The 27,209-nt window shown below is 43.0% G+C and overlaps 1 protein-coding gene across 2 annotated transcripts in view; it reads right to left on the bottom strand.

The window, feature by feature from the left end:
- Positions 1-13,154: 13,154 nt before the first annotated feature.
- Positions 13,155-27,209, bottom strand: part of NEDD4 (NEDD4 E3 ubiquitin protein ligase) — a 114,480-nt gene continuing 100,425 nt past the window's right edge. For both annotated transcript variants that reach the window (XM_031453000.2, XM_010979581.3), the window contains 11 exons: positions 24,925-25,154; positions 24,076-24,197; positions 23,905-23,975; positions 23,296-23,391; positions 22,599-22,672; positions 22,291-22,351; positions 20,055-20,114; positions 19,862-19,969; positions 19,116-19,212; positions 16,710-16,782; positions 13,155-16,157 (listed from right to left, as the gene is read on the bottom strand). In XM_031453000.2, coding sequence (XP_031308860.1) covers positions 16,055-16,157; positions 16,710-16,782; positions 19,116-19,212; positions 19,862-19,969; positions 20,055-20,114; positions 22,291-22,351; positions 22,599-22,672; positions 23,296-23,391; positions 23,905-23,975; positions 24,076-24,197; positions 24,925-25,154 — 1,095 coding nt within the window. In that variant the 3' untranslated portion in view covers positions 13,155-16,054. The remainder of the gene's footprint in view (positions 16,158-16,709; positions 16,783-19,115; positions 19,213-19,861; positions 19,970-20,054; positions 20,115-22,290; positions 22,352-22,598; positions 22,673-23,295; positions 23,392-23,904; positions 23,976-24,075; positions 24,198-24,924; positions 25,155-27,209) is intronic.

Genomic DNA, 27,209 nt, shown 5'->3' with positions numbered 1-27,209 from the left:
TCCAAATTCTGCCTTCTGAGTTTCTGAAAGAACAAACCAAGAACACGGAGGGGAAGAAATTATGCAAGGAAGAATATAAGAAAAATATCTAAACCTGAATGACATTACAATGTAAATGAGTGACATTGTATTTAAAATGGTCCACTGAGTGCCTGGTACAGTCAACTGAAAAAATACACTCACACCTATATATACAGCATGAAAGTTCACAATCTAAAACTGAAGAAAATTCTAAATGCTTCCAGGGAGAATAAAATAGATTGACAACAAAAAGAGTAAGAATCAGAATGACAATAGACAGTGGGACAAAGATCTTAAAATTCTGAGGGAAAAGATGGTCAGCTTTTACATACCCAACAAAACTAGCATTTGAATATGAGGGCAAAGCCCAGGCACTTTCAGACAAGTAAGTCTCCATTTATTTCATGCAATCACTTTCTTAGGAATTTAAATTATGCTCTCAAAAAAGGAGCATAATTTAAATTCCTAAATTTAAAAGGAGGAAATCAAAGTAAAAATAAGATCTAGGAAATACTGGCGCCAGTCTGGGAGAGGGATCAAGGCATCCCAGAGATTTCTTGAATAGGTGTTCCCAGTGTGAGTGCGAAGCCAGGAATTCCAGAGAAGGGGACTCCAGGGAAAATGAGGACTTACTAGAATATTTAAGTTATAAAGAGCTTGGAAAAAATTAGGAATATGATAATGACACTTGCATGACAAAAAAAAAGGAAGCTACTGAGAAATTCCAGGAAAAATAGAAGGCTGCACACAAAGAACTTCAATTTTAATGCATACACTATGTGAATCAGCAATGAACAGTATTTATCTGGTCATAATATAATTTTTGCTTACTTGTTTTCAGTTGTTGGACTTAGCCAACTGGGCAGTTCAAGGAAGACTAAATTATGGTTTCAGAACAAAATGTAACCATTAGGAATCTCCAAAATACGAATCTCAAAGGTAGATGAACTGTGTTAGGAGAAAGGAAAGAGAGGAAGCCAGCTGGAGGGAAAAGCAGGGGTGTGGATAGGAAGCCAAGAAGTGTTGTCTGTAGTAGACGGAAGAGAGTAAGGTATTGTTTTTATCTAAAGTTGTAACTATTGGTTCCTGAATCCGGCTGGCTGCTGTAACAAACCACCACAGATTGAGAGGCTTATACACGGCAGAATTTGCTGCTCACAGCTCTGGAGCCTGGAAGCCTGAGATGAGGGTGCCAGCCTGGTCTGGTGAGAGCCCTCTTCCAGGTCAGATTTCTCCCTGGTGGTGGGAAGGGCTTTTCATAAGAGCAGATCCCATTCATGGGGTCTCCACTCTTGTGAACTGATCGCCTCCCAAAGGCCCCACTTTCGAATCCATCACCTTTGGTTAGGATTTCAGTGTGTGAATTTGGGGGAGGGGGAACAGAGCATTCAGACCACAGCAGTGGGTCAACAGAGAAATTGAAAATTGAAATATCACAATATTGGGAGTTCATGATGGCAGGAGGAAGAGTAAATGAGCTGTATCACCTGCTACAGCAGGGAATAAATTGTAGAATGGATAAATCAAGAAACAGAGGCAGAAACATTGTTTATACATATCATGATGGGAAAAAGTAAAACTGGGGGGTAGAACTGAAGATAAACATTTCCAACTACATTATTTTCTCTACATTTTAAAATAATTTTAAACCTAAAGTTATTTAAAAAAAAAAACACAAGTATTTCCCATATCCTTTTAACCCAGCCTCTCTTACATAACCATGACACATTAATTCATTGGAATTCTTTTGTAAGGAAGAGCTGTCCCCCTACCCCATTGCACTTACTCAATTATTTTTATCAGTATAGACTCATGGATATTTGATTTGATGAATTATGATTCAATACTATAATTTTTTTGGCTCAATTTGTTCCACTCTCACTGTTGGGAGCTCCTTCAGGTTGGCTCCTGGGTTCCCCTGATGTCCTTTTATCAGGTTTTGAGAACTTTTTTTCTGTAACTGCAGGATGTCCCAGGCTCAGCTTGTATTTCCCCTGGATTCAGCTATTTCTCTAAGGAGTCCTGGTTCCTTTGCTTGGAGAAGGATGGATCCACCTATCTTTATATACATCACAAACCAAGATGCATTAGAATTCCTCCAAATGTAAGCTGACACTACAGAGACTCTTCTAGCCTTCTCCTTTTGGTAACTTCCTCCTCATCTTGAGAAATGTGGCTTTCAATATCTATGATATATTTACTTGCTTGTGTTCATTCCTGGTATATACCTACTGTAGTTTCAGAATTGCTAACCTGTACCACTGCGAGACAAGTTTAGGAACAGGAGTACAACATTTGGATGTAGTCGGTCTTTAACCTACAGTATCTAACAACAATAGTATTTGCAAAATAATTTAATTATTTCTTTTCTTCCTCAATCGCCTCAATGGTGTTACGTTTTTTTCACTTCGGCCAGGTTTGTGTGCCACACCGGTTGGTGGTAAGTGTTGATTCTGAGGCGGTATGGGAGACATCACTATGGTCTGAGTCAGAGTTCTCACAAAAAGATCTGTTCAGAGAAGTGTGCTGCCTCCTATCCCCACGACCCCAATCTAGTTTTTCCCTTCTTTTAATCCCTTTCCCACCTCCACCCAGCAGAGGACTGGATTTCCTAGGGCTGCCATGCAAAGTGTCACGAACTGAGTGGTTTAAAATGACAGAAAGTTCTCTTTTCAGTTCTGGAGGCTGCAAATCCAAAACTGAAACGTTGGCAGGACCGAGCTCCCTCTGAATACTTGGTGCTGCCTCCCAGCTTCCGGTGGTTTGCTGTTCCTTAGCTCACACATGCATCACCCTTATCATTGCCTTCACCTTCAGGAGGTGTTTTCTCTGTGTCTCTCTCTTCACAGGGTCATCATCTTATAAGTGCACCAGTCATACCAGATTAGGGGCGCACCCTGCTCCAGCATGACCTCATCTTAACTAATTACATCTGCAGTGACCCTGTTTCCAAATAAGGTCATGTTCTGAGGTACGGGGGGCTTAGGACTCCAACATATCTCTTCAGGAGTCAGGGGTGATGGGGGGACCCACAATTCAAATCCTAACAGTAACCTGTCTCTTCAGTTTCTAGTTTCTCCTTCTTACATTTTGTATGAAGGAACAAAAATACATGTCTAGTTTTCTTATATCCCTTCTTTCTCATGTGTCGGAGAGCATACTAAAGATGCTTTTTTTCTTTTTAATTGAAGGAGTCAGTTTCAATGTGTTGATTTCTGGTGCACAGCACAATGTCCCAGTCATGCACATACATACATGAAGATGCTCTTTTTCATATTTTTTTTCTCACTTAACAGTATATCCTGGAAATCATATCTATTTTATAGAGATCTTCCTCATTCTTTTATAGAGCTCCTTAGATTCCATTATTCTAGATGAACCGTAGCTTACTCAGTCTTGGAATGAACATTTAGATTTGTAGTTACCAGCAATGCTGCCATGCGTAACCTTGTGCATATATATTCTCACATTGTTGGAAGTCACTCTGCAGGATGTATTCCTAAAAATGGCATCGCTGGGCCAAACTGCATGTGTAGTTTTGCTAGGTTATTGCCTGGCTGTCATTGCAGTTTGCATTCCCACCAGCAATGTGTGAGAATGCCTGTTTCCCCACAGCCTACAGAGGGAATTCTCATACTTTGTAATTTTTGCCAATATGATGGATGAGAAATGCATCTCAGTGTTGTTTAATTTACATTTCTCGGAGTGAATGTGAACATTTTCTCATATATTTGAAAAATGTCTTCTCCACTTTCCTATGGGGATTGGTCCTTTGTCCCTTTTTTAAAAAACATCCTTATTGAGCTATAATTTACACATCATAGAATTTACCCCTTTCAAGTATACAATTCAATGATTTTAGAATATTCAGATTTCTGTAACCATCAACACAATGTAAGTTTAGAACATTTTTAATCACCCCAAAAAGAAACCTTGTATCCATTCCTACTCTTCCCCACGTCCCAGCCCTAGGTGTCCACTGGTCAAATTTGTCCCTGTGGATTTGCCTCCTGAAAACGAGTAAGTGGAATCATATAATAGTGGCCTTTTGTGAATGGCTTCTTTCACTCAGCATAATGTTTTCAAGACTAATCCATATGGTAGAATTGTGTCAATATTTCATTTGTTCTATTGAATTATATTCCATTGTACAAATATACCGCATTTTGTTTATCCGTTCATTCGGTGATGGACCCTCAGCGCTTTTCCTCCTTTTTGGCTTTTGTGAATAGTGTCGTTTATTAAAATATCCATCTTTTCCCATTGAGTTGATATGCTGCCTTTAATGCCTGAATTTCTATGTTTTGGGGTCTATTTCTGGGCATTCTATTTTAGTGGTCAATGTGTCTCTTCACGTGGCACTACCACACTTTTAATTACAGAGGATTAATGGTATATTTTAATACCTGGTAAAGCTAATCGTCTCTTGTAGTTGTACTTTTTCAAGTGTCTTCCTGGCTGTTTATGCATTTCTCTTTTTTCATGTGAACTCTAGTATCAACTTGTCTTTAAAAAAAAAGCTTGTGAGTATTGTGTTAGCTTTCTAAATTAACTTAGGGAAAATGACATCTTTATAATGCCGTGTCATCCTATGCAAAATCAGGAGGTGTCTTTCCATTTGTTCAAGAATATTTGTGTGTCAAGAATGTCAAATTATATTTTAAAAACACTTTTCAATTACTTTAGGGGCTGTATTGAGTCTTTAGGAATGTGATAACATGCAAAATGGAGATAACTTACGTCACACGCTATGCAGAAAAAAGACCAGTATCTTAAATGCTAATGTGACTTGCATAGTGAGTGGTGTTATAAAAGCCTGTAGCCTAATCAACTAATGTCCCTGATGAAATTTTATCAACGTCAGCTGCAGAGGGAAGCTCTGGGCAGCCAGGAAATGCCAGAAACACAGGGTTATTTTCTTTCTTGGATCTTCCTCTCAGGGCCCTGCAGGGAGCCAGATCTTTCCCACCTAAACCATAACATTTCTTGAGAAAGATAAACAGCTTCTCCCTCTTGGAGAGGGGGAGAGCGAGCCTGATATAACCAATGGAGCCAATGATCTGAGACAAAAACTTTCTGAACAAGAAAGTGCGTAGGGATTTGCAGGCGAGACAGCAAAGCCCTTGCAATAGAATCATCAGGCACCGGACATACTGCAGAGAACGTGCACACACCCTCACAGAGGACAGAGAATGATAGAAAATAATTCATCAAGACAGGGAGAACTAAGGTCTCAGAGGGACAGGACAGAGACCCTGGCTGAGCGAATTGTCAGCAAGCCCCTTATGAGTCAAGTGTGCTGTTCTAAGCCCAAAGCACCTGGATACATTAGATTTCTAATTAGGATCATGTTGAACTCTTTAGAAGATTTTCTCCATCACTGACGCGTTATTTTGACAGCACTGTTCACGACAGGTTTCACTTTAAGAATATAATAAGGCTACCTGAAAAAATGCCAATCTGGTTGGCTCCCACTGCCCCCTAATCCCTGGCTAAGGGACCAACAGCCTGCATTTGGCTCATCCACCCCCATTCTACCTGCGGGGGCGGGTGGGGGGGCCTAGCTGTATGATGGTCACTCCCAGTAGACTGAGTGCCGCCAAAGCTCACCTGACGCTCAGGCGTAGTGAGATTGCGGTGAGCTCTTCAGTTCTGCATACAAGGGCCTGAAGTTGTGTAAAGCCCGGGTCAGGAGACCACCCAACGCGGCCGACCTCACTTCTAGGTCCAGGTCTGCTCCTAATTGACTCTGTGACCAAAGCAAACCCTTGCTGCGCCTTGGTTTAGCTTTCTGCTGTGTCACGTGAGCATGACACGTGCCCTACCTACTTTACTGGCATTAAATGAGACAACGTGAAACACATTAAAGAGAATATGAAGTGCTTTCTCAATGTCAGGGACTCCCTCGGGTGCTTCAGGGAACTCTGGGTTCCAGTCTTTTCAGTGTACTAATTAAAGAGGAGACAACGAGACCACTTTCAAACGTGTTTGTTATGGATGAAAAAATGTCCACTCCCTCAGTGGTGGAGTCACTATTCTAACCACAGTTGTATGTACGTTAGGTCGTTTTCAAGGGCCGAGAAGTCTGTGTTCCACAGCTGAGACGACTTCAAGGCCCCATAACCTGGCCAGCAGCCTGGGGAGTGAGGCTGTCCCCACATTGCTGCTGGGAGAGGCTGAGAAGATGGGGACGAGGTTGAGTCAAAAGGAAAAAGTTATTGTCCTTCTGGAAAAGATCCTGTAGACGCTCAGAGAAGCAGTGTCTGTTATATTTAACCAGGGAAGCAATATAATTAAAGAAAACCTCACATTTTATGTCTATCCCTTTTGGTGTACTCGGAGCTCATGCCCATGAATAGTAAGCATCTTTTGAGTAACTCAATACTTGGAAGTATTTCGCGGCATAGAGATTTGTGAAATACTCTGCCTTCACAAAGTCCCGAGGGAACTCTCACCCAGATGAAGTAATGCAAGCAGTGGCCCACGCTGCAGCTGACCCCGCCGCCCGCACCGGAGTTGCTGCCCCACCCCCACCCCCATTTCAGATTGTTTCAGGTAAACAGCCCAGGAGAACACGGAGAGACCGGGGATATAGGCCTTTTAGGATCCCAGCCGCCCATTTCAGGGCTTTTCCGCCCTAAGGGAGGTGTCCCTGCTCCTAACCTCTCTCAGTACCGAACAGGTCTTACCTTAGCCACTTACAGTTTACTAGGAACACATCTGGGGTCAGGAAGCTTTTGTCCTTTGTATCAGAATGTCAATCTTTTAAGTAAGGAAGTGAAAGGCCTTGTTTGCTATTAAAGGAACTTCAGTCATCAGCAAATAGGTGTGTGTGTGCGGGGGGTGGGGGGGAGGCATATCCCCCTGCCCTTGACTCTCCTCCTGCAAGGGAGGTCAGTTCCGAGAGAGAACTAAGTTTAGTTATTTGGGGTGCTCTGGGGTCACTTGACTCACTTGGGTACAAGGGTGGAGAGGAGGGGCTTTCTTCATCCCTCGTGGGGGGCGGGGGCTGCCGTCTCACCTGCGCTCGGTCTAGGAAGCGGCTTGTGACCGCACAGCTTGTGGTCCTGTCCCTGCTGGCCAGCCTGCTCACCGGGTCCCTAACTCAGCTCCCGTCCCTCCTGCCGCTTCCCCCAGGCTTCCCCCAGGTGTCGGAGCCTGTTCTCATCTTGCTTCTTCCCGCTGAGGCTCACCAGGCCTGTTTCAGTTTCTCCGCCCACCCCGTGGAGGTCACAGCACGGTTCCATCCGTGACTTTACCCCCGGACGCGGGGGCCAGAGCGCCCTCACCTGGAGCTCAAGGGCAGAGGCCGGGAAGACGGGGTTCGCAGTGGGAGGCACAGGCAGGGACCCATATGGAAGCTGCCCAGCACGGGGACAGGAGCACGGGTCCTCAACCCGCATCAGGCGCAGATGTGTGCGCGCATGCGCGGCATGTGGGGCAGCAACACCAAGCGGAGAAAGCTGACGGCAATAATTGCAGATCCCAGAACCCCTAACAGAGAGCAAACCTAAAAGCTGGGTTTTGACTAGAAAACCACTACTATATTGTTTATAATCTTCCGCTATCACAACGTCTCCATTAAATACAAAGTATAATAAAATTAACTTATGAACAGTGATGTTTGGTCATTTCGATCAGCTTTTGCAGTTTGTCACACATGTAATATGATCACCTCAGGGGCTCACAGCTATCTGCTGATAGCCTCCAAATCTCTACCCACCTTCAGATCCACCGCTGCCTGTCCGAAGCCTCCCCTGTAATATCACCTCGTGAAAAGTCCATCGTCCTTCCTGTTGCAGCAGCGGCACCAGCACCCATCCAGGTGCCCCAGTCTGGGTGTCAGATAGGGGTCAGCCTAGACTCCTGTCTGTGCCCTACTTGCCCCTCGTTGGCAGCACAGCCCTACCTCTCTCCATACGACGTCTCAACCCTGGGTTCAGTGGCTACCATCTCTCACTTGCGTCGTTGGAATGCTCTCCACGCTAGCACCTGTGCCCAGTCTTGCCCCCACTCCCCCACAAATAGGCAGAAGGAGCTTTCTAAAGTTCATACCAAAGCACACACCTGTTGGCTTGTAACTTTTGAAGAGCTTCCCCATTGCTGATCAGATTTCTTAGCATCGAACCTAAGTCCTTTCACCATCAAACCCCTATTTCTCCAGCCCAATATAATCTCTGTTATTTCACTGCTTGGGAGTAACTCATAATTATCTCTGGTGAGTCTCTTGTTTGACTCTACTCTTTCTTTTTCACGGGCCACACGCACTGCTGCAAATAAGAGGGCTGGTTCCAGTTCAAAGCCTTTGGCTGGACTGAGAGCTCAGCCAGGAGTTCTCCATCTGTAGTCTATTAGCCTTCCCGATGGCATCGTGTTATTCTCCTTGCACCAGAAAAAACAAACAGCTGTCTCTCCCACAGCCTCTGCCTTCGCCCCAGTGTCAGAGGTTCTCCCCCAGGTGACCCCCTGTGACCCCGTGGAGTTCCTTCCTCTGCGGTGGCCTTACCCTCCCAGTTGTCCAGTCTCCTGGCTGCCCTCTTGTTTCTGGCAGTTTGTGATAAATCACCCCATTCCCCTTCCCCCTTGCCCTGTTCTGGTGCTGATCCCCAAGGTCTAGATTCAGTGCTTCACACTGGATGCTGGTTGCCTGCGATTCCCACTGTGGGCCTGCTTCTGCCCACAGCATCTGTGACCTTCAGTGTGGGGCACCTACGGCATCACTGTGGGGGGAGACCACAGCTCTAGGAAGGCGGTTGCAGGCGTAACTTGGGGATTTGGCTTCCCTCCCCACAATCTGCAGTAGATCACTTCCAGACATCCCTAGTAAACATAATCTATGTGGAGACAGTGTATTCACGGTGCAAACACAGCTCGCCTTTCAACCAGACTGCCATCCTTAAGCTCCTGAACGTAAAATTTGGGATTGCCAGAGACCGGCTATCTAGAATACTGCTTAGTTTTCCACACTTGGCTCTCTTACTTGGGGGAACTTCTTCCAAGACCATGGCGTTGCCTGGAGGAGGCAAGCTGACTTAGCATCTCACCAGGTGAGACACTTGCAGCTGTTTCTCCATTCCCTTTTGTGGTGTCAGAGCACGACCCAGGCGCCTTGATTCCGGTGCTGTCCGATGGGTGGGCGCCGCCCCCGTGGCTATTTGAAAGGTGGCGGTTCTGAATTGTGATGCCCTGGAACCAGAAAACACATGCTACATTTTGAAGACTTAGTACCAAATAATTGAAAATATCATTAACAATTTTCTATTGATTACATGTTGAAATGGTAATATTTTAGATATATTTCAGGAAACAAAATATATTATTACTATTAAATTCACTTGTTTTTTTTTCCTTTTTAAAGTGTGCTACTGGAAAATTTAGAATTACACGTCACCTGCATTATATTTCTATCAGACAATGATAGACTAGACTTTGGCTCAGTCTTAAATATGTCTTCATGTATTTTCCAAAGGCTTGAAGTATGAGCTGTGTGTTCCCTCTTTCCCACCCCTGGCAATGCTTAAATGAGTAATCAGATGTCTTAACGATAAACCCCAAATTCCTATCCACATTGTCCCCAGATGGCAATGGGGAAAGTATGCAAATTGAGTCACAGGGGCAACCACAGAAACTCAGAGTTCTAGTAGTGACTGAGTGAATAGAGCTTTCTTTTCTCCCTTCTCACACTTCTTTAGAAGTAGACAAGGATAAAACATTCCTGAATTCCTCATAGCTTAAAACCACACACCATCAACATTATTTATTCACCAGCATTACACCATTACAGTACATAGCAGTACTGAAAAAGCAAAACTTGGTTGGTTCCTCCCTACTAATCATTGAGAATTTGGTCATCCCACTGGAGTGATTTCATTGTCATCATGTCTGGAAGTTTATGCTACACTTGGGCTAATGACCAGTGACTGAGTACGAACCATGTCCTTGATCTGGACCGTGTTTTTAAGTTGAGCACCCATGAAAATCCTGTCTGTTTAAACCAAGATTATCCTTAGCTCACGGTGCTCATTCTCTCTTACTAATTGGAGAGCACATGCATGAGGTTTTCACTTGTAAGATACATGTGTTAGAAGAAAACAACTCCCAGGAAGGCATGGGGTTTGCCTGGATAATAACTGATTATTTTTCATAAAAGAACTTAAAAAATTGGAATCTGAATGATGAATTGAGCATCCCCGAGGGTGTGTAGTTTTGGCTTTAATCTCTGGTTAGCTTCCCAAGGAGAACACTGTGCCCCAGAGTTGTGTGATTGCCCAGGGCCTTTCTGTCACAGGGCATCTGGAGGCCCCCCTCCTTCCCCTTCTATCTGCAGACTGAGAGCAATTGACATGCAATTCTGGGCTGTGAACGGCTTTCTTAGCTTTCGGCTCTGCTCTGATTTGCACCCACGTCATTATCCTGAACGTAATTTCATTGGAAGGAATACCAATCCTTTGAACAAAGAAAAAGAGCAGTGATGACCTCTTTATTTCTCTTTATATAATAAAGAATCTTCTAAGGATGAGCTGAATCTAATCTCAGGCCAATTCAACCTTGGTGCCACTGAGTAAAACACACACTGGAGTGGCGATTTGTGAGTTTACAGCGGTTGAAGTTGAATCCTACCGGCTGATAGTAGCATTAGTTTATCTGGCCTTTCATTGGCAGAGAATCAAAAACTGAACTCAAACTACACGGTTAGATATATTTAGGTGTTTTTCAAGCCGAATCTCCATAATCCTTTGGTGTCCTTTACTTTTACATTGTGTGGGAGGCAGAATTTCTAGGAATGGCTCCCAAGAGCTCAAGCTCCCAATCCCTGCAGTCCCTGAATGTGGGAAGATCTCACTCCCGTGACTGTGTTATACCTGTGGCACCGGCAACCTTCAGAAAGGGACATAGTCCAGGTTGGCCTAATCTAGTCCAGTGAGCCTTGCAAAGTACAGAACTTTTCCCCACCTCGTGGCAGAATAGGATGGTAAATGGTGACATCAGGGAGATTCTAATCATGAAGAGGACTCCACACCATTGCTGGCTTGAAGACGGAGGGGCCAAGTGATGAGAAATGTGTATGGCATCTCGAAGTTTAGACTGGTCCCCAGATGACAGCCAGCAAGAAAATGGGGACTTCAGACCTACAGCCAGAAGGAACTGGTTTCTGTCAACAACCTGAAGGATCATGGAAGCAGGTAGGAGTTCGGCTGGTTGACACCTTGACTTTGACTTTGTGAGACTCTAAGCAGAGAAGCCAGTTGAGCCCATGTGGACTTCTGACCAGCTGAACTGTAAGATAAGAAATGGGTGTTGATCTGAACTGCTATTGGGAGTTTGGGACTTGCAGATACACACTACTATATATAAAATAGATAAACAGCAAGGTCCTACTGTATAGCACAGGGAACTATATTCAATACCTTGTAATAGCCTAAAATGAAAAACAATGTGAATCACTATGCTGTGCACCATAAATTAACACAATATTGTAAACTGACTATACTTCAATTTAAAAAATAAAAATAAAAATGAAAAAACAAATACACCTTGGTCATTGGCTGGTTGGACTCTATAGTTTTTCTTTTTTGTTGTGGTTCATAATCCACTGGGTGTTATGCGCTGTGTGGCCTCAGGTGAATTACTTGTCTTTCCTGAGCCTATAAAAACTGCCTCACTGAGTTTTTATGAAGATTAAATGGGATCCACGTAAAGTGTTTACTGCAGACCCTGGCGCTCTGCCGGATCTCAGTCGAGCTCCCTCTCTGCACATAGATTTCTGTAGTTCCCATCATCTCCCTAAACACAGAGCTTCCTGAATATTATTACATGGGGCCAGGGATGTTGTTGGTACCCAGCACATGCACACTGGGGCAACATACGAGCAATGTTCATCAGATCGTCATATTCAGCAAATATTTATTTTAGGAAATGAACATATTAACAAGTGTATACAAAGAAGTCTGTCCTCCAGCTGCCCAAGTTTGTAGCAGAGGGTTAAGTAAACCACGCATAGCACTGCAATACCATTCATGCTACCGAGTACCAAATGCCCAGGCCACGGCACCCTCCCACTGGCCCAAAAGGAGGAGTGATTTTTGCGAGTGGACATGAGCTGGTGCAGAGAAGTTTTCATTGCTTAGGGGCTGGAGGGAGGCTGGGTTTGGGTGGAAGGCAGGGTGCCTAAGTGGGGAACGATAGAAGATGGAACTCATACATTCACCTGGGGACAGACAGCATTTTACGCTAACGGGTTTGGACTTCTTGCTTCTGGCTCAGGGGAGCTTTCAGAGGGCCTTTGGCATGGAGTAGCCTGATCAGATTTGTATACTAGAAAGGAAACACTGGTGTGGGATGGAGAGCCTGCATAGGATGGATCGCAGGCGAAGAGACCGGCAGAATTGAAACAGGCAGCTAATTTAGCCATAATCTTTCATGCTCGAGAAAAATACACACAAATCTACTGAAGCCCACTTTTCAGAGGGAGGTCCTGAGATTCTAACACTTAGTTTAATATCCTTTCTGAAAGGGATGTATCTGCCCTGACGGACGGCAAAGTGAGGACTTCCTGTATGGGGAGACATGGTGTGGGTGAGCTACAGCCTGAGCTAGTGAGCACTGGAGGGGTGGAAGCAGGGAGGGCAGTGGTCTGGGCCCCAGAGATTAAAGCCACATGCTCTGGATTTCTGCAGAAACAGGGCTGGAATGCACCTTCCCAAGGCTGACTGGGGGTGGGGTGGTGACGGGTTCCTTTCTAACTGGGAAACTTCCAGGTGCCCAGAGGAAGGACAAAAAGATGCTTAGTTCTGAATTAACACTTGGAAAACTTTTCTTACAGAAACAATGTTATAAATGGGTTACAGGGCTGGCCTCTTGAATCAACAATAGTAAGTCTGAAATTCAGACCATTTGTAACTTGATTATCATTAGATAGTCTTCTGGATATTTCACTAATAACCAGATCTTGGGAACATGACCTGTTTATAAAGTGGAGATGATCTGTGGTTTAGTTTATAATCTCACCCTGTCACCTGCCGGAAATTCAAGGTTGTCTTGAGAACTTCATGTGTTGCTGCCAAGAATGAGATCAGGAGATATCAACCCAGGATACTGGCTTGGAAACGTTTCTATCTGAAAATGAATCCCCATTTTTGTTTTTACTAGAATAGAATTTTATTTGTGGCATCAAGATTTTTAAAAAATGATTTTATATTTTAAAGTATGCAATAAATTTTGACACATTAATCTTCATATATTTTTCCCATAAGAGATTTAAAAATACAATGTCGAGTGGCTTGTAATGAAAACGAATTGTTTGCCTTGATAATTATCTGGAATAATTTCAGCATTATAAATAAAAAATGAAAACAAATACCATTTATATTAGGATGAAATGCATTTGTAACACAATTTTATGTCTGTTAAAATCTGATTACAGAGAAAATATAGGTTAAAATTATGTGCTTATAGTTTCTAAAAAAATATGACATCCTTTATGAAAATGACTCTATTCATTCTCCAGCTGTAGAATGCATTCGAGATACTTTTCTATCTGGGATGAGGGGCTGCATTGCTTGATACAGGTTCCTTCTGGACCACTGGTGCACACTTGGGAGACAAAGGGGATGATGCTCTGTGGCTGGAGGCTGTGGGAGTATCTGGTCTCATTATACCTTGTTAACACCTTCTGAGCCACAGAATCATCCAATGAGTCAGGTGAAAAGCAAGCTTTCTATTTTCTTAAGCTCTGATATCTGCTATATTTCACAGAAGTGATATTTAAACAATCATGTGGTAAAATCCTGTTTTAACAAAACTAGTTTTCACGTTCAGTTCTACATAATGAGAACATTCCATAATGCATTGGCCCATGTTAATATTACTTTGCTCATGAGGAAGGAGAAAATGAATTCTGATGGTAAGACCCACGAAGAGACAAACACATGTACACGCGTATCTGTATGCATTCAACATCAGAGATGGGCCTGCTTCCTTGTCTGTCAGCAGTCATTTTATCTTTAAACAAAGAGATTCTTCTTCAGGAGGGTGGTTCCTGTTCACAGCTGATCTGACAAAATCTTTGTGCTGATGGTCAGCACAAAGCATCTTCTGACTGTACGATGTTGTACAAAGCATCTCTGGAACATACAACAATCTTACATGACTATGAGAGCCGGCATGATTATTTTCTTTAGATGAAAAATTAAGAGCCCAGTGAGGCTGAGTATGTGGCTTCATTTTAAACATTTGGTAAGTGATAAAATCAGCGCTGCACCTGGAGGCCTTCCCTGCATGCTGGTTAGCATGGGTGAAGGTAAGACACAGAGTGCACTGATCTGTGAACTACCGTCCCTAAGCCGAGCTGTAGATGTGGTGTTTGGAAAGTGGTTTTGCTGCTGTCACATGTGAGATCTCTACCAGGTGCAGAAAGGTACCCATTGTGTTAGACTCTGGCAAACTTTAACCAACAGCCAGATGCACTTTTCATAACTCTCAGAGTGTGTGTATATGTAAATATAAAAGAAGACTCATAACATATATTTACAATTATTCCTAAATCACCAAGATACCATATTGAGAAATAGCTTTAACTTTTTGCAAGAGCATCTTCTATATAATCATTCCAATAAAGGTATAAAACGTATAAATACAGTCTTGGCACACTTTATCTTTGCAAGTGCACTAGAACACTTTCCCTTTTGCCTTATTCCGCTCACTCCTACTTTTGATTGTCTGAAATTTCCTTTACACGTCTCTCAGTTCCTTGAGGATGAGGACTCAGCTAGATTTCTTTTAAAACTGATGACTCTCACCCCAGGGCCCAGCACAGAGCTGTGCACAGAGCACAGCATTCAGGAAATGCTGGCTGAATGCATGCACAGGATTTTTACGTCCTTCAGTCTACTTAAAGCAGGAGTCTGTTTGTAGTATTTGGCCTAAAGAGTTTTGGATTCATAGCAAAACTTCATTTTCATAGTAAACAGTATTTTTAAAAAGCATAAGAAATATGGTAATAAATTTAATACAAATTACGCATCATAACTATTCTTTGGTTATTTTTAACAAATTATTTGGGTTTTTTTTTTTTTGGACTGAAGTGGAACACTAAAAACATAAAAATGCAACTACAGAAATTAGCTTAATCTGTAAACATAATAAACCCTGTAAACATACATTTACTACGTAATTGTGCAAGTGTAAAGAATGACTAGTAAAGGCAAGGACTATACATTTAACTTAGTTCTTCAAGGCATACTTAGGAATACTGCTTCGTCGAGCTTTAGTTTGAAGAAGGAATTCTTTTAACTACAACAGGAAAGAGTATGACTCTGTCCACGAGCCATAAGGATATACAGGCAAGAGGGCGGCGTGAACACCTTTCACCCTTTGCAAATCTGACTTTGCTTCACATGTCTTATGAACCACCTTGTTTAGTAGAACCGCATATTAACAAAAGCTGAATACTTTTAAAACGAAGAAGTAAACAGTTTTTTTTTTTTGCAAGTGAGTCAGTTGACTAAAAATGCAGGTAACACACTTTCCAAGATTATTCCAAAAATCTGGGCAGTAAGGTGCAGTAGGCAGGTCTACAAAATAACAACTAGCCGCAGGCAGCACTGAATGTTCTGTAGTGTACTCAGTATTAAAGTTCTTTTCCCCCCAATTTCAGTTTTCCTTCTCAAAAGGCATCACACTTTTCACACATGACACTTACCACGAATATTTCACAGTTACAATTTCAGTAGTTTAAGAACTGCCTGGAAAATACTGGGAAAGAGGTAAATGCCAAGGACAAAACTCACGATGTCAGGCACACATCCTAGGGCGTGAACTCAAGTTAGAACCAAACAGCTGTGTAAATGCAACGTGTTATTTACGTGAATGAAACAATGGCAAAGTTGTCACACTACTTCTTCTAACGCTTTGATATGATTTTCTCCAATATTTGGGGAGAATCAGCAGCCAAGGGTTAGTCGTTCCCTGGAAAATTTTAAGAATTTGCTTAGAAAAAAGTGGCAGTAAAACACCATCAATGGTTACTTGTAATCTAATCAACGCCATCAAAACCCTGAGTGTTCTCTATGGCCATCTGTAGCTTATCCCATAATTCTTCAAATGATTCATAGGGTGGCAAGTCCAAGCGATTAAAGCTGAAAAAAACCGAGAGGGGCTGGTTAGGATGGTCCCTGACAAGGCCCGTTGCCACGGCACACACAGCGATGCAGCTATTCATGACGGCATGCTCCCACGGCACCAAAGACGTGCTCTCCCCAGGGACAAGGAAGCTCTAGGACTGGACTCGAGGCGTGGACTCTCCCCATGACTTCTTGGTGGTGTCCTCTCGCCTCCACCCTGACCTCCAAATGTCTGGCTTTCCTTCATTTGAACCTCCAAAAGGGAATGTTTTAGCCCCTCTTGGGATGGCCCATCATTCATGGGATGGGGGCAACAGGTGGTCAGCAATTTAGCTGGGCCTCTCCAATGTTCAGCCTCTTGGACTTCAGGTCCAGGCCTGCCTGGTAAAGAAACACCTGTTCCTGGGTTGGTGGCGCCGCCTCCCCCTCCTCCTCCTCATCTGCCCCTTCCTCCACAGCTGCCACCGACCCAGCACAGAGGGAACGAGACCTTCTGGACCTAGGCCAGCTGCTGGAGGACCTTCTCCCTTTGAGGACTTGTTCCCTAGGGTTGAAGAAGCTGCTTACCACGTATGAGCTCTTGGCAGCTTCTCGGGGGTGCCCCACTGTTCGACAGTAAACGACTGTGGTCCGTTTGAGCCTGTAAGGAAGAGGAGTTGCTTTGGTTTCATTTACTCTTTATGGGAATTCCTGGGCATTTCACAGCTCACCTTGGCTAATGGAGAACTTAAACACACAGAGAACTCATCTAGTTTCTTTACACTTGAAAGAACTGATGCTGCCCTGGGCCAGACAACTTCCCCGTCCAGCCGTGAAATGAGGACCCTTCTTCCATCAGCCCATCCACGAGCCTGTATCACTCTGCGGGGGGTGGGGGGGGCGTGTCTGACCGTGCTGTTTCCCGGCCCTGCATTCCTGGTATCGCCTCCGTCATAGGCACACAGAAAATGAGCACTTTCTTGCTTTTTTGACTACCACTGCAAACAGCTTTAATTTTTTCTGATTATCTAATCTCAGTGCAAAAGATTAAAACTATAGGGAAAAAATTAGTGAAAGAGGTAAAAAATCACCTGAAATTCTACTATTAAATCTGAGTAAACATCCCATCAAACATCTTTAGGTATGTGTGCACATATACAGAATCTTATGTGCACGTGACCATGTTATAATATACACGGTACGTTTTTCTCTTATTATGGCCGCTCTTAGAAGCTCTCTTCTTTAACTGGAGTCTTCCCTTAGCTATTCCTTCTCCAGTTCTCAGCATCCTCCAACCACCCAGGTCAGCAGTGCTGACAACCCGACGAGGCACCTTCTGTACTTTTCTCCACGTCTTTTAATCGTATCCAAGTATGTGTGTATGAGTGTGACTGTCAGAAGCAGCACTAAGGAGGCTTAATATTTTCCATATTACTGTTTTCTCAAAAAGCATTGCTTTTCACACATCACCCATCACAATTATGTTCGCAGGTGAAGTTTCAGTACTATTGTCACTGTGTTTTCCATAACATGGAATCATATATATTTCCCTGCTTTCTGGTTCTTGCACCTAAACAATCCATCTGGAAAACTCCCTGTAAGTCAGTCAGTATCAACTTAACATACTTTTTACTGGCTAGACAACACTGTGCTGTAAGATCAACATTCTGAAGTTATTTCTACTTCTTTTGTAAATCCCTAAGAATTTGAATTTATATTCGAAGACTAATAACTTTGGATTTGTGTGTGGGAAATCTCCCCCAAATTTCAAAAAAATGCATGAAATCAGTGGCTGGCTGGAGGCCTGGGCTGCATCCGAGGGGGCCGTGGGGCTAGAGATGGAAGAGGTGTTTGTCCTGCCTTGATTTTCTCTCTAACTGGTTAAAGTCCAGGAGAAGAGACAGGAAGGGAAGCGAGGTGAAACCACCGGAAAGACAAATGCTAAGAAATTCAGTTAGGCAGGGAATGGGCACCCTGGTGAGCGGCAAAGCTCCCGGCTCATCCTCCTCCCGGGGAGTGGCTGCTCTGGGTGGGGAGGTGGCGGCGGTTTGATGGGTGCTGCAAACAGATGTAAATGAGGCTTATCAAGGAGACCGGGTTGGCCAAGGAGGAGACGGCAGGGCTCTGATCTTGGCTGTCCCTTCTCTGAAGGCTCTGTTCTTGGTATCTTTAAAAGCAAGTAAATGTCATTCTAATAAACAGAATGTTAACTGTTTTCAGAAGTTGCTGTGATCCACCTCAGAAACAGTACTGCTGCGGTTTTTCTTTTTTGTTGTTGTTGTTAACAAAACACACCTCAAGCCTTACAATCAAAAAACAGGTTGCTAGGATACCATTAATTTCACTTTATAGAAAACTGCATTGATGGTAGCTATTCTGAATATTGAGAGATACAAGCAGTCTAACCCCAGTCCTGCCATTTCTCACAAGGCCTGATTAGATTCTCCACCCTCTAATTAGCAGCGCCCCCATCACACACACACACACACACACACACACACACACACACACACACACATACACACACACACATACACAGATTCCATGGGAAAGCTTTTTTTTTTTATAAAAGCAATTTCCAACACTGAAAAAGGCCCAAAGAAACCGACTGAACTTAATGTTTAGTCTATCATTTCCCCCAAATGTATCCTACCACGATATTCCCTGTTTTTGGTTGTCTACTTATGAACACCCTGTGGAACAACTCTACATGCCGCACGACATCCTCCTCCTCCTCCAGACAACGCTTGTTCTGTACTGGAATGCAGAGTGGAAATCAAATTTAAAATTCAAGAATGGAAAGTAACTCGAGTCATTTCATGTTTCCGGTCTTGGCCTACTTCAGTGTATCTAATTATGTCATTCAAAAACCTTTTTTTTCTTTTTTATTAAGCCAAACGTCTATATAAATGATAGAAGCTTGAAGATGAGTTGCCCATGAAAACGCCAGCTGGCACAAGCTCCATTTCTGGACACTCTGTAGAGAATCCTTACCATACAGTTCGGCAAATCCATTCATCGGCACACGAGATGTGCCCGTGACAAACTGAAGTAATCTTATCCGCTTCTCTGAATCCATCATTAAGACGGCCTGCGGAAGAGAAAAGTAGCATTTAGGAACGTGCTGGGAAAAAAATGGTAACTAAACTACCCTAAAAAATACGCCACCAGAATTCAGCTGAGCATTCATGATCACTTATAAAGAACCTGCATGTTTCTTTTAGCTCCAACTGTGCTTCTTGGTCATTTACAACGTTCCTGAACCTTCATTTCCGAGGCTCTCTGATAACTCTTCAGCATGGGATTATTAGCCTAATAAAGTGATAAAATTTCCTCTCGATGTGGCTCGTGGCTTTTGAAAAATCATATTTGCTGATATGACTGAGTGGCACACACATTTCTCTGTAAAACAGAAAATCACATTCAAATGGGCCATGCAGGAGTCCCAGAGAATGCATGCGGGTTGTTTCAGGCTGCCTTGAAGAATCTCTACTTCAGTAAGGAACTTAGTGCCAGCTCAGCTGTCACGGCCACTTACTACATTCTGAAACTTACTTTTCTAATAAATATGTATGGAGGTTGGGACCATACCCAGAAGATAAATGTATACTGCACAAAGTCAAAGATGATTTTGCTGGGCTCTCCCTATTTTTGTCTTCTCTACACGTGATCCCCTAGAACAGTTAAACATGATTAAGTCTATCAAAAAGTAATTTACGAAAACAGAAGCTTTCCATCACCTTCCAAAACCACTGGATGACCTGATGATTTACGCTGTAGCCGTTTTTGTACTTTGTGTGTTCTCGCCAGTCATTTACATCGACATCTCCCAAGCCGCACATCAGAAGCTACGTGATAAGAAATGTCAAATTGTAGACAAGAAAAATAATGGGTGCAAAAGTCCGCTTTTAACGTAAGAACAGTATTTCTTACCTCTAGTTCATTTTCATCGAAAATTTTGATGAGATCCTGTGGGATCAGTTCAAAAAACCCCTAGTAGAAAGAATATATTTAAAAGCCTGGTTAGCAGGGTCAGTGGACAATCCCACACTCAGCATCTGGAGGCATCCCACACCCACACGATTCCTACCACTCCTGGATGCTTAACTGATGCTTCAATATTGGCAAAAAAAGTATATACGTCTGTTCTCTCACTGCTTCCTCAAAGTGGCTATTTTAAAACTTCCCCACACTTTTCAAGCCTCCTTCTCCTCTAGGGCATTCCTTCTTTACAGTAGATAATTCCTATTTGGCAGAGAAAGTAGAGGCGATTCTGCGAGATAGAATTCCCTCAACCGTTGTCTGCCTCCCCATGTAACACGCAGCACCGACCTCGAGCGGGGCCCCTCCCCACCGCAGTGCAGAGAGGGACCACTTCCTCTCTGTGCTTCACCTGCCTCCTCAAGGATGTCCTCTCACCAACCCGTATTAGCTCACCTTCTATGAATCTAAATTTGTTCAAGCTGCATTTACCTTAAAAACAACAACAAAGCAAGTCCCTTTCTTCTGCTGACGGCCTCGCTCTGGACAGTGTTAACTGCGTGTCACTAAACCCACGTGCTCCCCTCCATCCACCCCTCAACCCCTGCAGTCTGAGCTCTCTGTCAGCGCTGCCCTGAAGTGTCCTGGAGAAGGCCAAAGACAGCTCTGCGGCCACACCTGATAAACGTTCTCTGGTTCCCAGTCTTATCTGCCTTCTCTGCACTGTGATATTGTTGATAACGCCTTCGTCCTGGAAACTCTGTCTGCTGTTGATGGTTTTTCTCTTATGTCTCTGTCTGGCTTTGCTCATTTCCTTTGATGTCTCCTTTTCTCCCATCCCTTCTTTAAATGTCGGTGTTCCTACATCCCACGTGTGGCTATCCACTTTCACTGTTCTTACCATTCTTTCAAAGTTTCCATCATGTCTAGTCCATGCAGGTCACTCCCAGATCCACACTGCCACACTGGATCTCTATCCTTTAAGTCACCCTAAACTACAGATCTCCCTTCCCGAGGGCCATTCAAATGCACACACAGCTCTTCCCACCGTCCTTACCACGTCCCCGCCTGGGTCACCGCAGCACCTTCCCAGCTAGCCTCTGCTGCCCATCTCGCCCCCCTCCAGTTCACTGCAGACCACTTCCAGAATGATCTGACCAAAACATACACCGAATCCTGGTGTTTCATTGTTTAGGAGCCTTTAACGTCACCCTCCTTCCTCACTGGACTTCAGAGATGACTCTAAACCAACAGGTCCTTCATCATCTGGTTCCACTCTGCTCTCCACGCTTGGTTTGACCTCCTGCACCCTCTTCCCCAGCATACAAAATTGCTTGTATTTTCTCTAACGTGGGCACAGTCTTTTGCCAGACTTCACATGTGCTGCTCCCTCTGCTCTTCACGCGTGCATTTCCCTCTTCTCTGTGGCTGGCTCATCCCTCGAGCCCTCCCTCACCCCTGCCTCCATCTCCCTGCTCTGGTTTCTCTCCGCTCACCTGGCACTCAGGCTTCCCTCTGTCCGTCCCACCCTTCAGATTTTCTGCTCCTTGACAGCAGACCTATGTCTTTTTGCCTTGCATGGCACCAGCCACAGAGTCAGTGCTCAATACTGAGTAAATGGAAAATTGCGGGATCAGCATTTAACTTACAGTTAGCTTAAGAAATGAGTGCCCTGACAACAGCCTCAATGACCATCGACTGGGAAGCTGAAACAACTTGTGAATTTATAGTGTGCATAAAATGCAGTCACGGGGAAAGGTTGCTATATACCTTGACCTGTAAAGATGTCCAATAAATATTTGATAAGAGAGGAAAGTGAGTCAAACCAAGATGTACACTGTGATCCCATTTAGGAAAGGAAACAAATGGTATATTCTGCCATCCCTCTGGCAGTCTTGCTCCTTTGCTCATCCAAGGTTACTTAAGGTGAGGGGAGCGGGGCTGGAAGAAGGTGAGCGGACATGACAGACATTAAAGGGGACCGTTGACGTTTACTGCATGGACTTCTTGGATGGTTATGTTTTAACTGAAAATCTATTCATTTAATGTTCTGTTAATATAAAATATAATTAAATACAGTTTTAAAAAGTGAGTCATATACTACTTCTTCTCTGATATAAGGCCCAATATTTAAAACTTATGGACTGTACACTTCAAAATTAAAAAGCAAACAACAGAAAATGAATACCTCTTTAAAAGCAGCCATTTGCTTCTGGATTCGGTTTACAAATCGCCATTGTATAACAAGACTAAAAGAAACAAAACAGTTCATCTTTTTCACAGGAACCAAGAAAAAATGTTAAGGTGCATGTTTTCTGGTTAGAAACAACAAATAAAGACTAGCTTAGCCCAAGGGAAAACTGAATGTGGTTAAGTAATATGGCATTGTTATAGAAAGAGAAAAAGAACATTGAGGCTGACTCTGGGGGAAGAGAAAGAACGTGAAAGAAATACAAAATTATTTGTAATATTTAATAAATACGGTAAAATACTTACTAAATATATTCCTTTTTGTTCTTATTGGTGACAACTATTTCTGATCCACCATTTTTCAACTCATGTTGATGTGTCTAAAATTAAGCATGATACCTGGATATGTTATTTTAGTGAAAAAAGTAAAATCAAGTATACATATTATAGTTATACTACACACGTGGTGTTTTAAATTAAATCCATTCAAAAGCTAAGAAAACTTAAAATATTAGTTTTACGAAAATAAATACAGAATGACTCAAATGTCAAAGAAAGCAGAAATTCTTGCTGAGAGACAGCTTTTGTTACCGGAAATAAATTTAAAAATAGAGCATAGAAACGGGCTGAGTATATCCATCATTTATCATCTAAACTTACATTATAACATTTCCCTTAAGTTATTAAATTTAGGTTGTAAAGTTTCACAATTTATGTACCATTTATTGATTGATTGATTGATTTTGTGGGGGGAGGGAAAGGTAATTAGGTTTACTTATTTATTTTTAGCGGAGGTACTGGGGATTGAACCCAGGACCTCATGCATGCTAAGCGAATACTCCACCACTTGAGCTATATCCTCCAACCTGTACCATTTTAATTAATCAAAAAAAAATTTTGTTAATAGAGACACTAGGGATTAAACGCAGGACCTCATGCATCCTAAGCATGAGCTCTACCCCTGAGCCCTACCCTCCCCCATAATTAATCAAAATACACAAACCTGTCCAAAGAGTTCTTCATCTATGACAAACCTGAGGTCCAGTTCTGTTGGATCATTTTCAAGAATCCATCTTAGTGAATTGTAATACTCACTATCCTAGATGTGGAAAATTGCATATTTAAAATTTGTATACAGAAAGAAGATGCCTGAATTTGCCAACAAAATATGCTGAGGGTCTGAATAATTGGGCAAAAGATGAAAAGGTCACTTGGACATCTTTTTCACACATGCACACACACAAGTATTATAAAAAGGTGTGAATGACTAGTGAGGATATGAGTATAAATGCAACTTTCTTTGAAATGCATCAGAAAAATAAGATGATTGATGGACGGGGGTAGACTCGGGGACAAGTATGTCACGAAGTAAGTCTAGATAAAAAGCCAATTGTGGAATCTGGGTGGTGGAGACACACGTGTCCACTGTAAATTTTTTTCAATTGCATTACATGTTAGAAAATTTTCATAATAAAATGTTAGGAAACATGTTCACTTGTATTTTGGAACACTATAACACATTGATTTCTTCATCATTAAAAGGTAACTCTTTAAAATGTTCAGTGGGCTGTCAAATTACAAATTCTCTGTGTTTCAAGTGAAAAAGACGTACCACTGATTCCATGTCATGAAGTGTTATTGGCTTGTGCAGCATCATCTTGTAAAATGGGCGGATGAAAAAACCTTGCAAAAAAAAAAAAATCAAACACATTTAAAGTGATTACCAAGTGAAAGAAATCAGATAACTACATATTTTTAAAAAAGTTTTATGCTTAATACTAACCATCCAACAGTTTGCCGTGATACACTGCCATCCCAGCTACCCGGCCAATAAACTTGAAGTAAGAGAGGTGGTCTTCATTACACAACCCAGAGTTGGGATTTATCTGCAGGGTGTAATTGTCCCTGTAAAGATAACTACATTTAAATGCTCCTTTCTATAGCGCATACAAAAATTTTAACATGACAAATGATTACACATCATCTCCCTCTTGTTAGAGCTGTTCACCTCTCCCAGAACCATATTAGACCACTGGATTTCATGGTTTTGAAAAGTCATTTATGTCAAAAGGTGGAAACAACTTAAATGTTATTGAAAGATGAATGGATAAACAAAACGTGGTACATACACATAATGGGGTACTATTCAGCCTTCAAAAGGAAATTCTGACACATGCTACGACATGGATATAAACCTTGAGGACATTATGCTAATGAAATAAGTCAGTTACAAAAGGACAAATACTATACGACCCTACCTATATGAAGTACTAGAGAAGTCAAATTCATAGAGACAGAAAGTAGGATGGTGGTTGCCAGGGACTAGGGGAGACAGTGTTTAATGAGTACAGAGTTTCAGTCTGGGAAGATGAAAAAGCTCCGGCAGAGATGATGGTGATGGCTGCACACCAATGTCAATGTCCTTAATGCTGCTGAACGATACACTTGAAATGATTATAATGTAAAAATTTATGTATATTTTATCACAATTTAAAGAAGTTATTTCTGAAACATTAGTTACAGTCTCCCTTTCCTGCACAGTGTGTCGTATGTTTTCCTTGCCTCCTATAACTTGGTTACTTTCAGAAGCACGATCTTTCTTCTAAAATATAGTCGTTGCAAAGGTACTTACGTAGCAGAATATTCAAACAACCCATAGTAAGGGTTAAACATTTCCTTTGAAATCAGAAAGAACCATTCTCTGGCGACTCCTCCGTAATCCAGTCCCTTTTCACCATCGAACTCGATCCACAACCTAGCCTTGAGGAAGTCTGCCCTCTTGACTCCCATGATTCTCCTGTAAGAGTCTTCAAGGACAGTTGCGCGGCGAAGTTTCATCTCAAATTTGTTTGGAATGTCATTCTGAAAACCCAGAGAAGGGAGGCTGACGATTTACATCAATTCAACACGACAACATATTTCCCTGTCACGAAAGTTACAACACTCATTGGATGCTACCGTGTTTCCGAGACCCTTTCTCAGGGAAAACAGGACTAGGTCTATTGTCCCTATTTCCTCTATGGCATGGAAGAACTCATGCATTTTCTCTCAGTATTTTATAATAGAGATGTCTGGTTGTGCCATCTAACCAGCAGTTACTGAAGGTGGTAATAACGCTCTCGGGAAGGCATTTCAGGAACAGTCCTTTCCATCGTAAGACCCAGAGAGGCCCATGCTGTGCCCTGCAGTCAGCCTAGCGCTGCCTGCCGGCCCAGGGCGCTTCCTTCTCGCCACTTTTCCTCCTTGGAGCCTGTGTTCCTCACTCTTTAACAGACGCTAACATTTACAGACTGTGCCAGCACCGCTCCCAGCATTTTAATAGGTTAACTCATTTACTCCTCATAATAATGCTCTGAAGAAGCTACTATTATTATCTCCGTTTTATGGATGAAGAAACTAAATAGAGAAGTAAAGAAAGTCCTAGTGCCTGAGTCTCTCTTCTTAACGAATGAGCTACACGGCCTCACTAACCTTTTGTACAGACTCTGCTTACATGACAAACGTAGAGAACCATGCTTTTAGGTAGATCTCACTGTAAATTATATGGCGATCCACCTGAGTAGTTTATTCTTGAGTGCTCTGTGAGTAATGTTCCAGTGGAAACCATGAAGAGAAACCATGCTGTCAATATTCTGTCACTTCAAAAAAAGAAAAGAGGGCTAGCTCTAAGGGAAAAAAAAAAAATCAATTTCGCTCTCCGTATATTTAGGGAAAATAGAAAGCCCTATAGTAACATAACAGTACAAGTACTGTATATAAGCAAATAAGGACAACATAAGCATTCTCCTCTGCTGCTTATGTAATTAAAAAAGTGGTGAGACTGGAGAAGAGCCACTTTAGGATTTTAGACGCCAGGCAACCAGTGCAGGTGAGTTCCTCACCAAGCACTTCCTGCAGGCCGGCTCCGGGCCAGGCCCACGCAGGGAGGCGCTGCAGTGGGGCCAGAGATGGGAGGAAAGGGAATGAAACCATGGCCTAAGATGTGGTCACTTCCTTAAGGAGTTTATGATTTGGTGTGTGTGTGAGAAACAAATGGAAACGGTACTAATTCTGAGACTTAAAAGAGGAGGAAAACTGCTAAAAATAGAAATACGAGCAATGTTTTGTGGGCACCAAAAGTGAGCTACTAGTTGCAAGTGTGACCATCCAGCAGCTTCAAGAAGTCTTGAGCGGAGGCGAAGTGAGAGAGGGACTGGGGAACAGCACGTGGGAGGGGTCTACCGCACAGGACAGCCAGAGGGTATGAAAGAGTGGGGAGGGGCAGGATGACAGCGCAGGAAAGGGGAGAAGACTGGGCCCACTGCGCAGACTGCGTGCAGGTCGACCAGGAAGACCGATGAGCAGGGCCCGCGGGACCAGGCTGGTGCGTTCTCAGAGGTTGATGGTGTGGGGTGTACAGAGTGGGGTTTTTTTTTTCTTCCAATTTTTTTTTTTATTGAAATGTAGCTGATTTACAATGCTAGTTTCAGGTGTACAGCAAAGTGATTCAGTTATAAATATACATACACATATATTTTCTTTTCAGATTTAAAAGGTGTTTTTAAGAAGAGACAAGAGGGAGTGGAAGCCTCCTGAACCAGACGGCACGGGAGAAGAGGAGTGGGCCGGGTGAGTGAGTGATGGCACAGGCAGAGGGGCTGGAGGAGAAACTCCCACGTGTGAGCTGGGAGGGGCGCCACGCGTGGGTTCTGGGATCAGGTGACCCAGGTACAAATCCCGCCTGCGCTCTGCACATCCTGCCTAAGCTCAATTTCCTTATCTATAAAATAGGAACAATACCGATAATCACCCTCACGGAGCTGTCGTAGGTCTTCCCGGGAAAACACGTGTCCCGTGCTTACGCAGCATCTGGCACACGGTGGGCTCAATAATGCTTAGCCGCCCTCATTCCTGACTAACGAGACGTTCAGGATGAGG

Source organism: Camelus dromedarius, chromosome 5, assembly GCF_036321535.1.
Source record: "Camelus dromedarius isolate mCamDro1 chromosome 5, mCamDro1.pat, whole genome shotgun sequence".
Taxonomy (NCBI): domain Eukaryota; kingdom Metazoa; phylum Chordata; class Mammalia; order Artiodactyla; family Camelidae; genus Camelus; species Camelus dromedarius.
This window is presented reverse-complemented; position numbering and strand designations above follow the sequence as displayed.